Source organism: Sphaeramia orbicularis, chromosome 4 (genome assembly GCF_902148855.1).
Source record: "Sphaeramia orbicularis chromosome 4, fSphaOr1.1, whole genome shotgun sequence".
NCBI lineage: Eukaryota > Metazoa > Chordata > Actinopteri > Kurtiformes > Apogonidae > Sphaeramia > Sphaeramia orbicularis.
Genome location: NC_043960.1, coordinates 19,976,735 through 19,995,692, shown reverse-complemented (window position 1 = coordinate 19,995,692; position 18,958 = coordinate 19,976,735). Strand labels below are relative to the sequence as shown.

The 18,958-nt window shown below is 36.3% G+C and overlaps 1 protein-coding gene across 1 annotated transcript; it reads right to left on the bottom strand.

Moving 5' to 3' along the window:
* Positions 1-269: 269 nt before the first annotated feature.
* On the bottom strand, positions 270-18,918 carry LOC115418315 (uncharacterized). The gene is made up of 12 exons (XM_030132733.1): positions 18,889-18,918; positions 13,572-13,652; positions 10,333-11,022; positions 9,553-9,763; positions 7,843-7,922; positions 7,693-7,736; positions 6,391-6,599; positions 5,492-5,745; positions 3,535-3,657; positions 3,066-3,255; positions 2,586-2,612; positions 270-523 (listed from the first exon to the last, which is right to left on the bottom strand). Exons 1-12 carry the CDS (start codon positions 18,916-18,918, stop codon positions 270-272), a joined length of 2,193 nt encoding a protein of 730 aa, XP_029988593.1.
* Positions 18,919-18,958: the final 40 nt, after the last annotated feature.

Below are 18,958 nucleotides of genomic sequence, written 5' to 3'. Positions count from 1 at the left end.
GTTTTCTGGAAATGTCTGTACTTGTTTTAAATGATAGGTTGCATATGCATGTAGAAGGGTCAACTACTAGTTCGACTTCTAAATGCCATCTCAGTTCTTTTTTTTTATCACAGTTTGGTTAAACAGATCAGCATGGCTTGACTCTTATTTACAAGTGTTAAAAATGTGAAGCAATGAATGAAAACAAAGCTATCGGTGACTTTGAATAAACTGGCAAAAATCAAGTGCACAGCAGACAGAGAGCCTGAAACCATCTCATGATCTTCCATTCAGCAGTTCCTCAGGTTCTGTGCCAGATGATTCATGTTCATCTTCTCCAGGATCTCTACAGTGATGTCCTTAGCCCCATCAGGGAGGTACTTCTGCACCATCAGCTCCACCGTTGTCATCCTGTCGGCCGCTTCCAAATGGCATCGAGGGATGGGATCGTCGCGATGGCTCAGGAACTTCTTGAATTCTTCGAAACCATCAGACAGGAGACTTGTCAGTATTTTGAAAAGCTGATCCTTCACCTCAGACATCTCTGGAGCACAAACAAATATAATGACCATGAAGAAACACACTTACAGTCAAAGAAGAGATACTTTTCAATTCTTTCTTTTCCACCGGCATGTGAACACAGTGCTTTGATGTACCAAATCTGGAACCGTTCAGAAAACTGGTTCAGAAGACAGAAAGTTGATTCCTAACTGGCGGCAGATTTTTTGTGTGTTTGCCTGTTAGCAAGATAACTCAAAAAGTTATGGACGGATTTTGATGAAATTTTCAGGAAATGTTGATACTGGCGCAAGGAACAAATGATTACATTTTGGTGGTGATGGGGGTTGGGACGGGGACTGATCTGTCTTGGCGGAGGTCTGCGCTCTCTGAGTGCTTTTCTAGTTTGTTTTATCTTCTGGTTGTGTTTAGATGCTATTTATCCTATTATTGTGCATCTGTTTTGATCAGTTTTAGCATATCTTGTATTTATTCTTATTTTACTAGTTTTAGCATATCTTGTATTTGTATCTACAAGTTTGTACAGCACTTTGGGCTCTCTGTATTGTTTTAAATGTGCAATGTAAATAAACTTGATCTTAATCTTGACAACGAACCTGCATTAATACTCCTGTAGAGTGCAATTATGGGGTTACAGTTAGTTTAAACCAGTGGTTTCCAACATTTTTTGGCTTGTGACCCTATTTTAACATCACAAATTTCTGGCGACCCCAGACATTGAAAACAGAGACATTTTTCTCTTGGAGATGTCGTAGTGGGGCCAGGCGGGTGAGGAAATCTTTCCATTCTCTGTTTGGTCCAGTTTGGACTCTGTCCAGGTAGGCTGAAGCGTAGTAACACATGCGGTTACATGATCGGGTCAGTCAAGATATGCCCTCTCAGATGTTATATCCTACATTTTATTTGAACTTGATTTTTATTAGGAAAAATGTGTGGTGTTCTAATTATAATTAAATATATATTGAAGCATTAAAAAATATTTTTATTAGTAATTTATTTAATTTTTTTTTTTTTATCAATTACTAGAAATGTCAGGCAACCCCATATGAATTCCAGGCGACTCCACGTGGGGTCCTGACCCCAAGGTTGAAAAACACTGGACTAAAGAAAGGTCGACACACTTATATTACACTGATGTATTTTGTATCGCATATTGTAACAGTTTTCAGAAATAATCATTTTCAGTGACTTTTCATGTAAAGAAAAAGCTAAAATGCATGAGAAAATATTAGTTTTTTGTGTATACAGGAAAGCAAGGATGGAGAAAACAACAAAATGGAAGTCAGAGAGACTGAGAGAATATAAAGAGTGCACTAACTGCTAACTAAACCCAGTGCTTGGTGGTAATTCAGAGTCTAGTTTTGAATAAAGCTGATAACTCAGGTAGGCAAGTAGGCTGCTTTCACTCAAACACAAGAACAAACAAGAAAAGCACTTGGAGAGCGCAGACCTCTGCCAAGACAGATCTGCCCCCCCCAAATCACCACCAAAATGTAATCATTACCTCTACCAGGAGGTATTGTGATCGCTTTGCTGTGTGTGTTTGTGTGCATGTGTGTTTGTTTGTTTGTTAGCAAGATAACTCAAAAAGTTATTATTAAATTATTAAATTTTGGTGGTGATCAAGGATGGGGGGTGGGGTGGGGCCCACGAGGGGGGCTCTCCGAGTGCTTTTCTAGAAAAGACAGCGCAGACCTCCGCCAAGGCCGATCAGTGGGGCCCTCTCGTGGGCCCCCCCAATCACCACCAAAATTTAATGATTTCTTCTTTGTGCCAGTATCAACATTTCCTGAAAACTGCGTGAAAATCCATCCATAACTTTTTGAGTTATCTTGCTCACAAACAAACAAACATGCACGCAAACACAAAGCAAAGTGATCACAATACCTCCTGGCAGAGGTAATAACACACAAAAAAACTGAGGTGTTTGGGCTAATATGTTATATTCACATTGTATTGGCCACTGCCATCCATTGATTTATTTCTGTTTCAGTAGAATGGCTCTACTCAAATGGAACTAGATCAAGAACCAGAACTAATACGATGTTAAAGGCCTAACTTTAAGAAAATGAAGATTTGCTTCTTACCTGCTGCACAGGCCGATGGAAGACCTGCTGTAGGAAAAGAAAGTTGAGATAATTAAGACCCAATGAAAAACAAATACTGGCATAGTCCAAGTTCAACTCAGTACATTTTTTTTGCACCTGTAACAAATTCTATAGCTGTTTCTGAAGCATGATTTTCATTTTGGCATGAAATTAGGTCCACTGACCGCCATGTGAACACGCTGTTTTGTTACCGCCGCTAGGAGGTATTGTGATCACTTCGCTTTGTGTGTTTGCATGCATGCGTGTTTGCGTGGTTGTTTGTTTGTTTGTTAGCAAGAAAACTCAAAAAGTTATGGACGGATTTTCAGGAAATTTTCAGGAAATGTTGATACTGGCATGAGGAAGAAATGATTCAATTTTGGTGGTGATCGGGGTAGGGGTGGGGGGTGTAGATCTGTCTTGGTGGAGATCTGCGCTCTCTGAGTGCTTTTCTTGTTTATAAAGCATCTGTTTCATTACCTTTTCTGTGGATCTGGATCAAGCGCTTCCACACCTCTGTCTCTCCGAAGTTGAACAACCAGCCCATCAAACTGTGAGCAGGTTTTTTAGTTGTCAGCTGCAGCTTGACTTTGTTCACCTCTGTTGCTACGTGCACCTCGAATGACGGAAAGAAATTGTTGTAGTCTGAGAAGTTCAGAAACTTTGAGTGCTGAAGAAAAGAAAAAAAACTGATGAACTGGCTGAAATTAACCACTGTGGATGAAACAAGGTTTAAAGGTGACATTTGAAACTAAATGGAACAGCACTAATACTAAGAGAAACAGCAAAATCAACATGAAAATTCTCAAATTTAAAGTGAAACATTGACATATCGTTAACTAGTCACACTAATCTATCACTTACACAGAAATAAAGCTCTTTTGCAGTTTTAAAATTCTGTTAAAGCAGATTATGTTTTGAATAAAGATGTGAAAGCTGTTCATCTGACCTCAGGCTGGATGAGTTTGACAGGCTGTCCACTCAGACTGTACGTCTGATATGGGATCAGCTCACATTCACAGGCAGATTCCATGTATTCTGCCTTGTTCCGTTTCCTCCATTCACTTCTCACCTGAAAGAATACAGAAAAACAAAAAAAAGAAGCTCACTAAAAAAAAGAAAGAAAGTGAAATTCATTATCAGTAATAGTGTTCCCTTCTATTACCTAAAGCAGTTGTTCCCAACCTTTTTTGGCTCGACTTTTTTTTTTGGCTGAAATTTATTTGTTTTTGATCATGTAATAGTTTGCTATACTATGTTGCAAATAAATGTTAATTTTAGATGACATTTAGTCTATATAATGTATATTATTATGGACGGAGGCAGAAAAGCCAGGTGTAGATTACTGCACAAAGTGAGAATTTTATTTTCCTTGGTCAGCATATGTACAGTCAGTCCAGCTTGTATTTACAAGGCTGACAATTAATACTGAACAAACAAGAACTCAAACTATGAATTTTGAAAGAGCTGCAGCATCTGAAACTGACCACAATGAACATTTGAAAGATAAACAGTACCACAGTGCTTCAGTTTCAGCTTCAGAGTTTGTCATGTCTTTTATGTATTAGGATTGTCTCTCTGAACTATATTTTTATTAGTAATTTTTTTTTTTATCAATTACTAGAAATTTCAGCAACCTGATTTGAATTCCAGGCGACCCTATGTGGGGTCCCGACACCAAGGTTGAAAAACACTGACCTAAAGGAACATATCAGCCAATAGCATAGGGACACTCAGTGATGTGCTTTAATTGTTTAAATAAAGAATTGATAAATAATATACGTGGACAGTTCTGGCTATAGGTTGAATTCATCAGTGTTGTCTTTCTCTGGGGTTTCTTGTCTATTACTAAATTACAAATACTCACTGCAGCAATCTTAACTTCTAAAGTCTAAAATAGGAAAACACCCCAGTGGGTAAAACTGATGGTTCCCAGTTCAAAACCTTTACTTTTTCTTAGAAACAGTTTCTTAGTAAGTGTTTGCTCCTGGGGGATTCTGTTGGGTTCTGTAATTTGGCTTGAGAGTCTGGTTTCGACCAGCTCTATATGTAACGTGTCATGAGATAACCTTTGTTATGACTAGGCGCTATATAACTAGAATTTGATTGATTTGATTGATTGATTGTCTGTGTAGGTTCTCATTTGCCCTGGTCATCATTCTTCTTGGTAGTTCTTCTGGGTTCAACTGGACTGGTTTAGCTCTTTTGAAAATGTTTCATCTATCATCCAAGAGACTTTTTCAGTTCTTCAGAAGAACTACCAAGAAAAAACAAAAAAAGACTGATTGATTGATTTTAAACTTTGTGCTATTTGTTTGCTTTTAATCACTGAGTTGCTTACTGCTTTATTATTTGGTCTGGACACAGTAGCGATGAAGAAATGAGACAAACAAGTGTAAACTTAAGGATGATGGGTTTAAAGCCCCACACCACTAGGGGCACCATTTCAGGAAGCCCATGTAATGCTCTCAGCCAGCATTGGATTACACTGTATGAAATACCAAAACCTAACTCAGTTTTTTTTTTTTTTTTTTTTTTTTTTTTCACATAAACTATTCCTCTTTCTTTACATAATGAGTTGCTGCTCTATATGAAAACTCTCAATCACATGAAGAGTAAACCTGCATTGAAGCTTCTATCAATTATTGAAGAATATAATTTGTACAACAAACTCTAGCCCCCCCACCTCATTTTATTTGTTAATCTTTTTTTTCTTTCCCCAAAATTTGCAGTCTTGATGGTTGTTAATATCTATGTATGTACTTCTATTTGCACCAGTGCCTTTGTATGTTCTTTAATATAAATGCCAAGTTGTTTGTATATTTGTGTATTGTCAATAAAAAAAAATTTCCTCTTCCTTTACATAAACTTTAGTTGACGTCCAGTTTCTCCATGGTCCTGTGTACCTCACTGATGGGAATGTTGTTGGGCTGCAGCAGAACGTACACCGAGGAGTCCACCTTTGGATTATCAGACAGCTCTGAGAACAGCAGCACCCGCCCTCTGATTGGAGCATCACAGGCCTCTTCGGTCACCAAACCGAGGCAGGAGAAGCTGGAGATGCCAACGACCACATGATGATCAGTCACATTCACAGGAGGGATGAAGTCAACACAGTCCTCAGTCACATGTGCTACAGACAGAGAGCACTGACCACCACCTACAGGATGGAAAACACAGCTTTAACAAAAAATACACCTAAAACAATCACCATAATTAGGTTAAACACACTGTTTTATTAACCCATAAAGACCCATTGCTATTTATGTGGCAGTTCCAAATTAGTTTTTCTCTATATTTAAATGATCACTATTTATTATAAAATTATCCTCTGCATCCTGTGGTTTTCCAGTAAAAATCAGGTATTTTCCTATATTTAATTTACTGATCATGTTCTTTAATCATTATGCTGAGACTACATTTGAGGATTATTATCCCAAAAAAGAGAAAACTTAAGAAAAGATTTTTTTTTTTCATTTATTTTCAACTATGTAGCTGAATATAATATGATAACATGGTATAACAAGATGTTGGATGGATACTCCACAGTTAGCATAAGATATCCCTGTCACAGTCACAAAGCAACATAAACATAAACACACACTATAAACCTCTGCAGTTTTCACCGACTTTCCTGATGAACACAACAAATAAAAGATTTATTGAGATGTTATCTGTTTATTACTCTGCCACAAATCTAATAGTTCTGCTGAAGACTGATCTAGGATCTGGGTCTGAGAGGATCATCCCAGTTTATGACCAGATGTTGGAGTTCTGTATTCTGCAATTATAACAATGAACTGACCTGGACTCAGCTGGCAGTGAGGCAGGTGGAGTTGGTGGAAGTGTCCTGTCAGCAGAGTGAACCTGAACAGCGGTCCAGCTGGTCTCAGGCCTTTGGAGGACAGGAAGTCCATGTCCCAGGGAACTATCTGGTAGATGACGTCACCGCCGCCCTCCAACATCAAATCGGTCACACTGCAGCGAATCACAGCAGCCTGCAGATGGCGTAGCCTGCACACAAACAAAACACCACACTGCAGGTTAATACTTTGGTAGAAAGTAATTATTTTAATACTGTATTCAGAATTCATGAAATCACCAATTATACATAAAACATCATAATCTTAGACCTGAAAATTGCATCAGTGTATCTACTAATAATCTGACAATTATCATCTTTAAATGAGATTTTAGAAAATAGTTCATTAAATAACTGTTTTCTTAGGAGGGGTGTAGCCAGGCCTAACCTATCAGATCACATGTGACACTTGAAGAGGCCCACAGTAGGCCCCTGTGGCATGTGAATCTGTTATCGTAGTACTGACTGGATGTAGATGCATAATTAAGTAAGGATCTAAGATGTGATTTTATGTTGCGACCATTTCTAATCCAGTTAGTCAATGATTAATTTCAGTCTGTTCATCCTTTGTTTAAACCATTAACACCTACAACTATTCCAAATTTTTCCCTTACATTTAACCTTTCCTATTTTACTTATCACCATTTATGATAATATTATCCTCTTAATTTTGCATTTTTCAATGAAAATCATGTATTTCCCTTCAATTTACTGAAAGCTCTGAGGGAATTCAAAGGTTATTACATCCAAACAGAGAAAACTTACTTTTACAGCTTAATATAATCACATATTAAATGAAAATAACAAAGTGTCTACAACTACAGTCAAACTGCATGGGTTTTATGTGTGAATCAATTATGCAGATGATGACAGTGTTCTGAACATTAAAGCATCTGAATGTCCAAATGGGTCAAATCTGATGCCACTGAACAACAGAGAAACTGCATTTTACCTGAATTATTTAGACGTATTCACTTGATTTTGGATTCCAAAGCTATTAAACATTCTAAATCAGTAAAGTCATTCTTTGAAGGTTTAGCCAAACCTCACCTAAAACAGTCAATCTAGCTGTTTTTTTAATGAATTTTGCTGGGACATGGGACATTGAATGAAAAAAATCTGCCAAATCATCCTCCCTGACCTCAGATCTAACCATGTGTTGATGCAGAAGCTTGAAGTCAGAAAAAAATGATATTTTCATATAGTTTTTTACAGTTACTGAAGATAAAGTAAAGGCTGGTTTACCTGAACATGGTGCCATTCTCATGAACATCAGGTGTAATCTCAATCTGAACCAATCAGACATGACAGCAGTTAGTCAACAGGATTCACTGACCAATAATCAAGCAGTAACACGAAACAAACATTCACAGATGGGTGTGTTTCTGTTGTTACCACTGTTGCATCAGCGTTCATCTCTTCTCTGCTTTGAGTCCAGGTGTCAGACAGTTGTGATTGACTTTCCACATCGAGACCTGCAGAGGTATGATATAAACACATCATGTGATTCCACCTCTACTGTTCAGTATCAACAGTCTCCAGTGATCTCTTACTGTGTTTCAAAAAAGAAAACAGATTTGGCTGATCCAGACTATGGCCCCCAGGATTTCCCCAAATTTTTTTGAGCATGAGACGAATTATACTTTCTGAGAAACTGACATCTGCTGTCTGCTGTTTCGCTGTTAACCTACTTTCACTATTGTTTATGAATAATCTCCAAGTCCTATGATTACATTAAGATGACAACAAGACTCAGAGGCCGGAGCAAGGAGCTCTCACACCCTTTTAATACTTGTATGAGTTTTGTTCAACTTGAATGCAAAATATTTGTGCATATTTGTAGTGACTATTTGTCATCAAATTTAAACCAACTTAAAAGCGACTGAATTTAAGACTTTAACATAACTCAGATAACCACAAGATCAGTGGTTCTCAACCTTTTTTGGCTCGTGACCCCATTTTAACATCACAAATTTCTGTGACCCCAGACATTCAAAACAGAGACATTTGTTTTTGCTAAAATTAATTTGTTTATTATCACGTAATAGTTTGTTATACTATGTTGCAAATAAACATTAATTTTAGGTGACATTTAGTCTATATAATGTATATTATTATGGACGGAGGCAGAAAAGCCAGGTGCAGATTACTGCACAAAGTGAGAATTTTATTCTAGGATATGTACAGTCAGTCCAGCTTGGATTTAGAAGGCTGATTATTAATACTGAACAAACAAGAACTCAAACTATGAATTATGAAAGAGCTGCAGCATCTGAAACCGACCACAATGAACATTTGAAAGATAAACAGTACCACAGTGCTTCAGTTTCAGCTTCAGAGTTCATCATGTCTGTTATGGATTGGGATTGTCACTGTCAACTCACCATATATTTTTTATTAGTAATTGTTTTTTTTGTTTTTTTTGATCAATTACTAGAAATTTTAGGTGACCCCATTTGATTTCCAGGTGACCCCATGTGGGGTCCTGACCCCAAGGTTGAAAAACACTGCACTAGATGCACCATGGGTTTGTGGTTTACACAGTCAAAAACCAAATTTTCAGGTTTTGAAGGCAAGCAACAATTAAGGCCTTTTTCTGTCTCTCCTGCTCATCCTGTCATCCTGGCTGACTGACTGACTGGTAAAAAACCATAGGCCCACCCAGATGCATGCTGGTCTCCCTTTGGTGCTGCCTATTTATGCCCAGGTGCCCAAGGTCTAAACCAATAAGAAAAATAAAACAAAAGGTGCTAAATACTAAAGAATGAAAGTAATAACCGTGAAAGTCAAAAATATATATTCTAAATATTAAATAAGCAAAAAAAGCAAACAATCAAATATAAACAATTAGCAAAAAAAATTTAAATTACTAAACAAAACTTTGAACAAAAAACTAAATGGACAAATAGCTCCTACAGTGTTTGACATTAAAGAGTTAATGCAAACAGCACCATTTGTACTGTAGTTTACTCCCATTCCGATGAGAATCAATTAGAGAAGTGATAGGGAATGAAATAAGTGATGTTGATAATGGAACCAAAATCACTAAATTCCCATCTGTAGTTAAAAGTATAAGAAGTGAGAATTGTGTTTGTAGTAACGCACTGTGCAGCGGGACAATCTTCCTCAGGATACTCTGGGCTAAATCTGCGGCCCGTTCAGGTCCTAAGTGTTGTTCCAAGACATTCTGCGTGGTCTGCCTGTCTGCTTGCTGTAGCTGATGATAATCTTCAGACAGGTCACAGCTGATCAACCACTGGAAAGCTCTAAGCTCGTCTGAAACCAGGAACTCAATCATCTCTGCAAGGGGAGATTTCTAGAGAGGAAACAAAATGAGAACAACACATTATCCACATATCAATCCAGTTAATGGACTGCTGAATTAGAAGGTTAAGTGACATAACATTTTCTGTATGAATGAATATATGTAAATTAATTAGGGTTAGACATAAGGTGTTGGCATACATGCTTTATTTAACCTGGTGCTGGTTTTCTGGAACCATGGAATGTCCTCTGTGATGATGAAAAAGTCAGAAAAATAAATTTCTTATGTTTTGCCCAGTTGAACAAAAACCTAAACATTGCTTCTCATAAATAATCATGACCACTAGTTTCATTTCTGTCTTTTTCATCCTCAAGGATTTTTTTTTTTTTTTGGCAGTTGACAAATAACTGGTTTTGTTTGATATGCTTCTCTTTTACTGCTGTGTGTAACCTACCCTATACTACTGCCATCTGAGAACATCATGGGGCCTATTTAATTCACTCCAAACCTGTTCCTTATTCCTTTTTCCTTTATTGCAACATTTCCAGTGATTCACATTTACTTGATAATTATTTGTAGGATTGGGAGACAACTACTGCAATGGTAATGAGTGATGAAACCTTGTCACTGATTGGATGATGATCCAGGTCATGAAACAGGAAAGGCTCCGATTGGCTCAGAGCCTGGCAGAAAATGTTCTGGGCTTCTTCTCCCATGCTCAGCACAAGATCCACCAGAGCCCGGTTCTTGTTTTTAAGACCCGCAAAGATGCTGATGACCTCTTTGTTTGCAGCGTTCAGGATCTGGCGGTACTTCAAAACATTCAGGACATCTATGGGACACTGCATCCTGCTGATCAGCTCCCGTCGATGAGTTCTGACAAAGTCAGGATCAAAATCAGCTTTTGGAGCTTGACTGTTAATTGGTGGAGCCACAATGTGGAACCTGCATTCGTAGGAGTGTGGTTTCATCAGTCTCAGGATCTCAGTCAGAATCTTCTTTGCTCCCTCCTCCTGGTAGCACCTCACCTTGGTTTTGACAGTGTGGGAAGCTTTGGAAGACCCCAGCCAGTCTGGGGGGATAGGTGGGAAGTCCTGCAGAACCTTCTGGCTGAGACACCAGTTGACTTTCTGCAGCTCCACCACCGACAGTACAGACAGCTGCTGCAGCAGGTCCTTCTGCACCACTTCATCTCCTTTCTTCAAGCTGTGGGTACTCGGTTGCCTGTATGTTGAAAACCTTGCAGATGTGACTGCAGGCACAGAGGATTTTTCTCCCTGCTGGGATGTCTCACAGGTTAAGTGGATCTCCTGTAAAAAAAAAAATGACACGTTCCATTCAATAACATCAAACACACTGACAGAATGTGATCAACCAAATGCACAAAATATTTATACTAGAAAGAATATTAATTTGGAAATGCACCACTTTTTACATCTCATTAAAGTGTCATAAATTACTATGAGAGTATGAAAAAGTTATTTTTCAGGGTTTAGCTTTTAAAGGACAACTACAACTTTGAACTATTAAATCCATAACTCTTGCTAAAAAAAAAAAGAGACATACTTAATAAAGATGTTCCATCAAGGCTTCTAGTGTCTTTTTCAGGGCTTAGATTTTTAATGTACTTGTTTAGTAAACGATTCTTTATTCAAGTTTCTCTTTTTAACAGTAGTTAACAAGAAGGATTAGTAATAATCATTACTTAACAGTTAGTTAACATGTAGGATCTTTTAGTTACTAATTGTGTTCATGATAATTAAAATGTTGTTACTTTTACTTTAGAGGAAGAATCTTTGCTTGTTAGTATTGTACATGTGAACATGCAACCCACTGAAACTGACCCTCTTCACTGAACCACTACTTCATTGATCACTAGCTAAACATGCAAGAACACACCACACACTGCAGATTAGGAGCAGTGGGCTGCCATGTCAGGTGCTCGAGGAGCAAATGGGGAATTAAGTGCCTTGCTCAAGGGTACACCAGCCAACAATTTCTCTGCCCATCTGGGTAGTCAAACCAGTGAACCTCCTCTCACAGCCTGCTACAGCCTCAGTTACTGCATGTGAATTGTTTACATTATGGAGATCCTGAACATTTAATAATTCTGCTACTAATAATCTGTAGTTTATATTCTATGATTAATATGCAAGTACTATTTACTACGGCTGGATAAGTAGGAACACCACTGCCATTAAATAAACCTTTGGAAAAATTACATTTTCTTTAAATAAAAGGGCTTAGCTGTGAACTTCATACAAGTTGACCTTTATCAGCAGTTTACTAACATTAGATAGTAACTTAATTAAAGTTTAAACCCTTAATAAATATCAACAATAACTGTTATCACGATGCTAATTTTATTGATGAAATGTTAACACCCCAAACTTTTTTCTTTCTTTTCTTATTTAACTGTATATAGATGTTAGGGAAGTATAAACTACAACTATAACTTAAACATGACAATTCAACATTTATGCCATTCATTCTAACCAGCCAACCAAAGTCAAGAAGAGGCGGGACTTGCAATATCAGCACTGTCAACAATGATGGCAAACAAGCTCACTGACAACCCTGTTTATGACCAAATGCTGAAAGATTTACATGATCTTACCAACAAACTGAACAGCAGACACAAACATCCAAACACATCACATGTTTTTTCAACAATGAGAGAATATTTTGAGCGTAATTACACGAGTTTGGTGTTTTTACCAACCTCGAACATAATAATCAAAACTAATGAAATTGATTTCTTAAAAGATGCAAAAATGAATAAATAAATTAATTTAATTAAATTAACTCAAAGACTGAACTTGGTTTCTTACCATTAAAAGCACGTGTTTTGTCACAGCTGTTCTTGTTGTTTATTTGTTAAGATATTTACTATAATCAGTAATAAAGCAATAAATAAAATAATAAATAAAGGAATAATAAAATGACTCTGAAAGTCTCTAACTGAGCAAGAATTTCAGAATAAACTATGTTATACTTATGTCTGATAAGAAAGTGACTGTAATCTGAGATCAGCTGAGACTGATCAGTTGTGGTTTCAGTACCTCTTATAGGCTTCACATCAAGCCACCTCTTCAAAAACATGGTGAGCCTGAGCCACAGATTTACATAAATAAATAAATGGAATGTGGTTCACCATTCATGGGTGCACCTGCTTGTGAATTATTATTATTTATAGCAGGTTTCTGTTTAGGCTGAGGCTCTATTTCAAAGCTAGAAACACCGGGGGGGGGGGGGTCTTTTATTGAAACAGTAACTTTACCTGCCCTCATTACAGTTTTTCTCCACTGGTTTGACTCATTTCGCGAAACAGAAATTACATTCTCAAAAGGTCATTTGGCAAAACACTCTTACAGTTCAGCACAACACTATAGCTCACTTGCCAAAGCTCATATCTCTCCCAAAACAGTCATGTGTCAAAGCTCAATTCCTTTCTCACATAAATAGTCAGTGCCCTCAAAATGCATCATCCCTTCGGCATTGTGTAAGCGCTGCAAGTCCAAATGTTTAGATGTTTTGTCACTATGGCAGAGGAACATTGAAATATCTCTCATGTCCACCTCTGTCTCAGCCCAGTCCTTCACTGACAACGGTAACTGGACTAGTTTCTTTTGTCTAGCTAAAAGAATACAATTGTCAATGAAACTGAAAAAAATAAAAAAAAATAAAAAATAAATAAATAAATAAATAATAGCTAGCTAGCTAGCTAGCTATATCTATATCTATCTTATATTATTTTACAGTAAAAGTAGGTTTGACATCACACATTGCACTCATACTACCAAGGAAATTGTAACCATACACACATATAAAGTAACTTACACACATACATTTTATTGACCTTCAGTTGCATTATCTTTTCCAGCTCTTCTTTGACTGCTGTGTCAACATGCCTCTGCTGTGGAAGGTGATCATATGAAAGCTGCAAAGAGAAAGACAAAATAACAGAAATCATTAATTGATACTGTACTTATTTATACTGTTACTCTGGATTAAGATGTATTTTATATTTGAGTTGAGGCAAACCCAGTCAACAGAATAAAAATATAAGCCTCAGCATTTGTGAACACATTACAAACATTATCTTGATATATTAAAGACAGGTATTTATGGGTTAACTTTCCTGTCAGATCCCCTGACCCTGATAATACAGCATGTTAACCGTTAACCTTTGACCGTTATGTACAGCATTGTATCGTATTGTTGCATTTTGCTTTGTTATACGTACAGAATTGGGTTCAAGGAGGGCAGCCTTGTGAGTCAACTGTTTGGGTCAAGTGAAAAAGTGAGTAAGAAAGGAAAATCATAATGAAACTACAAACACCAAACAGGCTGGTGAGGCCTGTAACTACACAGACTTCTTGTAGAAATAATGTTCTTTGTCAAAAATAATTATTTCCATAATTTTGCTCAACTCTTAAATTTCCACAGAAGTTGTATAATTCCCTTCATGGAGCTTAAAGTATTGGCTGAGTAAAGTACAAATCGACTGACTATTGGTACAAATTGTTCCAAGTTTGAGACTGCAACTGCATATTTTTCCGCTAATTTGGTCATTCGTCACATTCTGTCTCTGAGGTTTGAGGTTTGTTAGCCTACTTTCAGTTTATTTATTTAACATTTGACAGGTGTTCTTCTAGATCTTTATGGAAAATTGTGACATATGTGGGGTTTTATGGGGCTTTCGATAGCCCAGTAAGTGCAGTAGCCGGCCTAAATTTGTCACAGTGGATGAATTACATTTAAATGCTTTAATATGTACATTAATAGATACAGCATAATATTCTCTTATAATACAAAACTTTGAAAGTAGCCATTCTGCATTTTACCATCAGTACTTTTCATTTTATTTTATATTTTCCTGCTAAAATACATATGTACTTTTTCTTAACCCATAAAAACCCAAACATCCGCCAGCAACCAAAATCATTCACTGATATAAAATCAGATATGATCCATTTGGACATTCGGAGGCTCCGTAGTTACCGTGGAAACATCGTCATCTTCTACAACATTGATTCACCAGAAAAACCCATGGAGTTGGATCAATGACAATGGATGGACACACTTGGTTTATGTTCAGTTATTGATATATTTTACTGGAAAAGTCACATTTTCTAAACAGAGTGTTGTTTTGAAGTTTGTGACACTACTGGCCAGACGCCTAATTCTGTTAAACTGGAAGAACAAAAATCCTCCAACTCATCAGGCTCTGATGAAAGACATTATGCAACGCTTACATTTGGAGAAAATCAAATTTTCACCAAAAGATAATGTAAAGTTATTTTATTCAATTGGGCAGCCCTTTATGGATTACTTTAATGTTAAGTAAACTTTTTTTTTGTGTGTGTATGTGTACATGTGAGCGCAGGTGTAATGTTCTTGTTCTGACACATATTTTGGATACTATTTAAGACTGTTTTATATTGTCATTGTTCTAATTTCAATAAAAAAGAGTTTTTAAAAAAAATATAAATAAATAAATAAATTTTAAAAAGTCACATTTTCTTCAGTTTTCTGTGTTTTCATATAACTCTCAACTTTAATTTGAGCTTCAATGAACATCTACAGGATCAGTAAATTAAATGCGGTAAATTACCTGATTTTCACTTAAAAATGTAAAACAGAGAGTATAATATTAGAGCAAATGGTGATAAATCACTTAAGAAACCTTAAAAATAGAGAAAAGTTCATTTGAGATCTGCCACAAAAGTAGCACTGGATCTTTAAACAACATTTTCGATTTATTTGCATTTCTACTCTGGTAGTCTGGGTACTTTCACCTCTATGTGGCACACATACCGTAGTACTGAAGAATAAATAATGTTCATATGAATTTGTCACAAGCAGCAAAAAGGTTATGAGTAAAATTTAAAACAATTTCAATCCCTGAAAAAACAAAACTCCGAGCTTTAATTGGATGAACAGCAAGAATTCCTGGTAATCTTTGTGGTTTGCATTTCCACCTCAAAGTTCCTGGGAATATATTCAAATCAGACTCAGTTGTTTGGAGTTGCTGATGTGAAGTCCTGGTGAATTTCTCTTATCAGGCTAAAATTATGACAGTGGTTTCAAGGAGGATGAGACATAATTTTCACACATAGATTGTCCACCATCAAGTCCTGATCTGAACCCTGTTGAGAATCTTTGTGATTTGATGGAGAGGAATTTACACAGCAATCCAACTCACATCTTGAACTTGGTGAAAAACTAACACAACTATTGACCAGAAGAGATGTTGGTACATTGCATTAGCTTTTCAAAATGATGAACAATGAATGTGATCTTTAATTAAAGCTCAATATGGTACTAAATGGTACAAAAATACTTTTTGACAGGCTGTGTATATTTATGATGTAAAGGATGAACCTCACTTTGTTTTTTTCTGTTACCAGTGGAAACACAGTCGAGACATAGGCCCAATCCCAATTCACCCCTTAGCCCTCCCCCCTTACCCCTACAACTTGGCCCTTGCACTTGGGACTACCCCTTGAAACGGAGCTGCAGGGGGTGGGGGTTGAAACATTCTCCTGTGAAATGCAACAACCCTTCAAGACCATCAGCAGTCATCGATATAATACAACATACAATACAATATACAAACTCTTATAGAGGACATTTCAATAGTGACAGGAAACAGGTTCAGAAAGGAGCGTGTAAGGTAACACAAAATCTATGACAAGTCAACAAATGAAAGAAATAAGACAGAACAGACAGGGAGGGAGCTGTAAAACAAGTATGGTATAAAAACCAGAGGAGCAAGATGAAAAAGGTCAAAACAACCAATGTTGATTCATTTCACCATGTGATTTTTTTTGGCTGATTTATGGGACTTAGTTTTTTGAAGCGATGAAAAAACAGTTTGAAATCATTTATGAACTAATTAAAGGAGGGCTTAGAATTTTTACATTCACTGCAATGAATATGATATTTACAGGAAATAATGATTATATGAATAAGATCAGATACAGACGAATTCAAATTATCCATAAAATAAAGAATATCAACAGTATCAAGCAACGGTGCATCATCAATTTTAAGAGACAGCCAATATGCACTGGCTTTTAATATGAGCTAAGCTGGACATTTTACTGTTATCTTAGACGTTTGAAATTATTGTCTTTAGTGTTTATTTTTATTGTTTTAATATTTTAACACATGAACCATGTGTCAGTATTGTTTTATTCTATTTATTGTCTTGTACTTATATTCTATTTCATAATTATGTACATCACTTTGGGGCAGTAGTGTCTGTTTTAAATGTGCTGTATAAATAAATAAATCTTGACCTTTACCCAATTATACCATGAGTCACTATCAGTGCCCACAATGAGAACCACAGCACAGCTGTCAGAGGCACTATTTTTTACACTCTTTTAGGTCAGAGGTTGAAATGATGTCAGAGCAGAATTTTATAGTAAACCCACAAATATTTAATGGGTTAGAAACATTCAAAATCATTTAAATGTAGTGGAGTCAAAAGTACAACATTTGTCTGCGAAATGTAAAACTGCAGGAAATGGAAATACTAAATACACAATGATGCTTCTAAGTGCCCATGACTGACAGAGGATTGATTATTAGTAATTGTTTTAAGGAAAATTATTAAAAGAATGTTTGCTTCACAAGATACAAATATACATTTGTTTCTTTGCGTGAGTTTTGATTTATTTTTGGCAGAAAATAATACAATCCGGCCAGAAATAGTATTATTCTAAACTATAGTTATTTTATAGCAATATGGTATTATTATATTCCACATAATGATCCATAGATAAACCAAAACAATGTATGTTATTCATTGGATGCTGGTCAGTTTTAGTGATGAAGTAATTTTAAGCATTAGTAGGGATATATTATGAAATGATTCTTTGCATTCTATAGTTCCAGGTTCATGTGTAGGTGACACTGTTGTGCCGGGTAGAAGTGTGGAAGCAGAGGGAGAACTGAAGGACAGCACCACTAGCAGCAATACATGAGAAAGAAGCAAATGAGAGAAGAGAAAAGGGCAAGGTGAAACTTACTAACATCCCAAAAGTACAACTATATTGTATTTGTATATCAATGTAAAAAAATTTAATACTGTTATCATTTTTTTAAAAAGGCAGTCATTAAAATGTAATGTAATTTAATGTAAAAGAAAAAAAAAAGAAAAAGAAAAACTTGGACCTTTCTCATCAATTTCGCCCAAAATCATGAAATCTTTTAGAAGCAGAATATTGATTCATGCCTGCGCAGTGTTATATTTTTAGGGTTGACGTGGTTTGTGACATTGGAGTGATAGAGCTCAAAGGGATATTTTTTTTCAAAGGGCTCCCCAGGTGGCAAAGATAATAATAATAATAATGATAATAATAATAATAATAATAATAATAATAACAACAACAACAACAACAACAATAATAATAATAATAATAATAATAATAATAATAATAATAATAATAATAATAACAACAACAACAATAATAATAATAATAATAATAATAATAATAATAATAATAATAATAATAGCTTTATTTATATAGCACCTTTTAAAAACAAAGTTTACAAAGTGCTTTGACAGACAAGTAAAGGGCACAACAGCAGGATACAAGATGCAAGTAAAAACACTAAAACAGAAGCAACACAATAGGAGAGATGTGTACAACAATGCAGAAACATGACACTTCGAATAAATTAAATGAATCGGAATAAAGAGGGCAGGGATAACGTAACATGATGCTGTCAAATCAATGCAAAAATAAAGGCGTGAGATAAAACAACATCATGTATGAGAATATAAACCAACAATCAAACAGGATAAGATTCAAATTTAAAAATTTAAAAATTAAAAGGGACAAACATCACATAAAAGCAAGTCTATAAAAATGTGTTTTAAGAAGTGATTTAAAAGATGTCACTGATTCCGCAAGCCTTATCTCCTCGGGCAGGCTGTTCCAAAGTCGAGGGGCCCTGATGGCAAAGGCCCGGTCACCCTTAGGTTTAAGCCTCGACTTTGGAACAGCAAAGATTAGGTGTACATGAGGGTAAACTGTGGTGAGGAACCTTTAGGAAACAGCAAACTGAGCCTCTTAAATCCCATGTGATGGTACACCTGACTTCATTGCCCAAACTTGACTCCATCTCTGGAAATTGCCAAGGTGTGATATAATTCCAACCGCCAGAGGCAGCAGAGTGCTGCAGGACATCTAATCTCCCTGAAGTACACAGGAAGAAGAAGAAACCCAG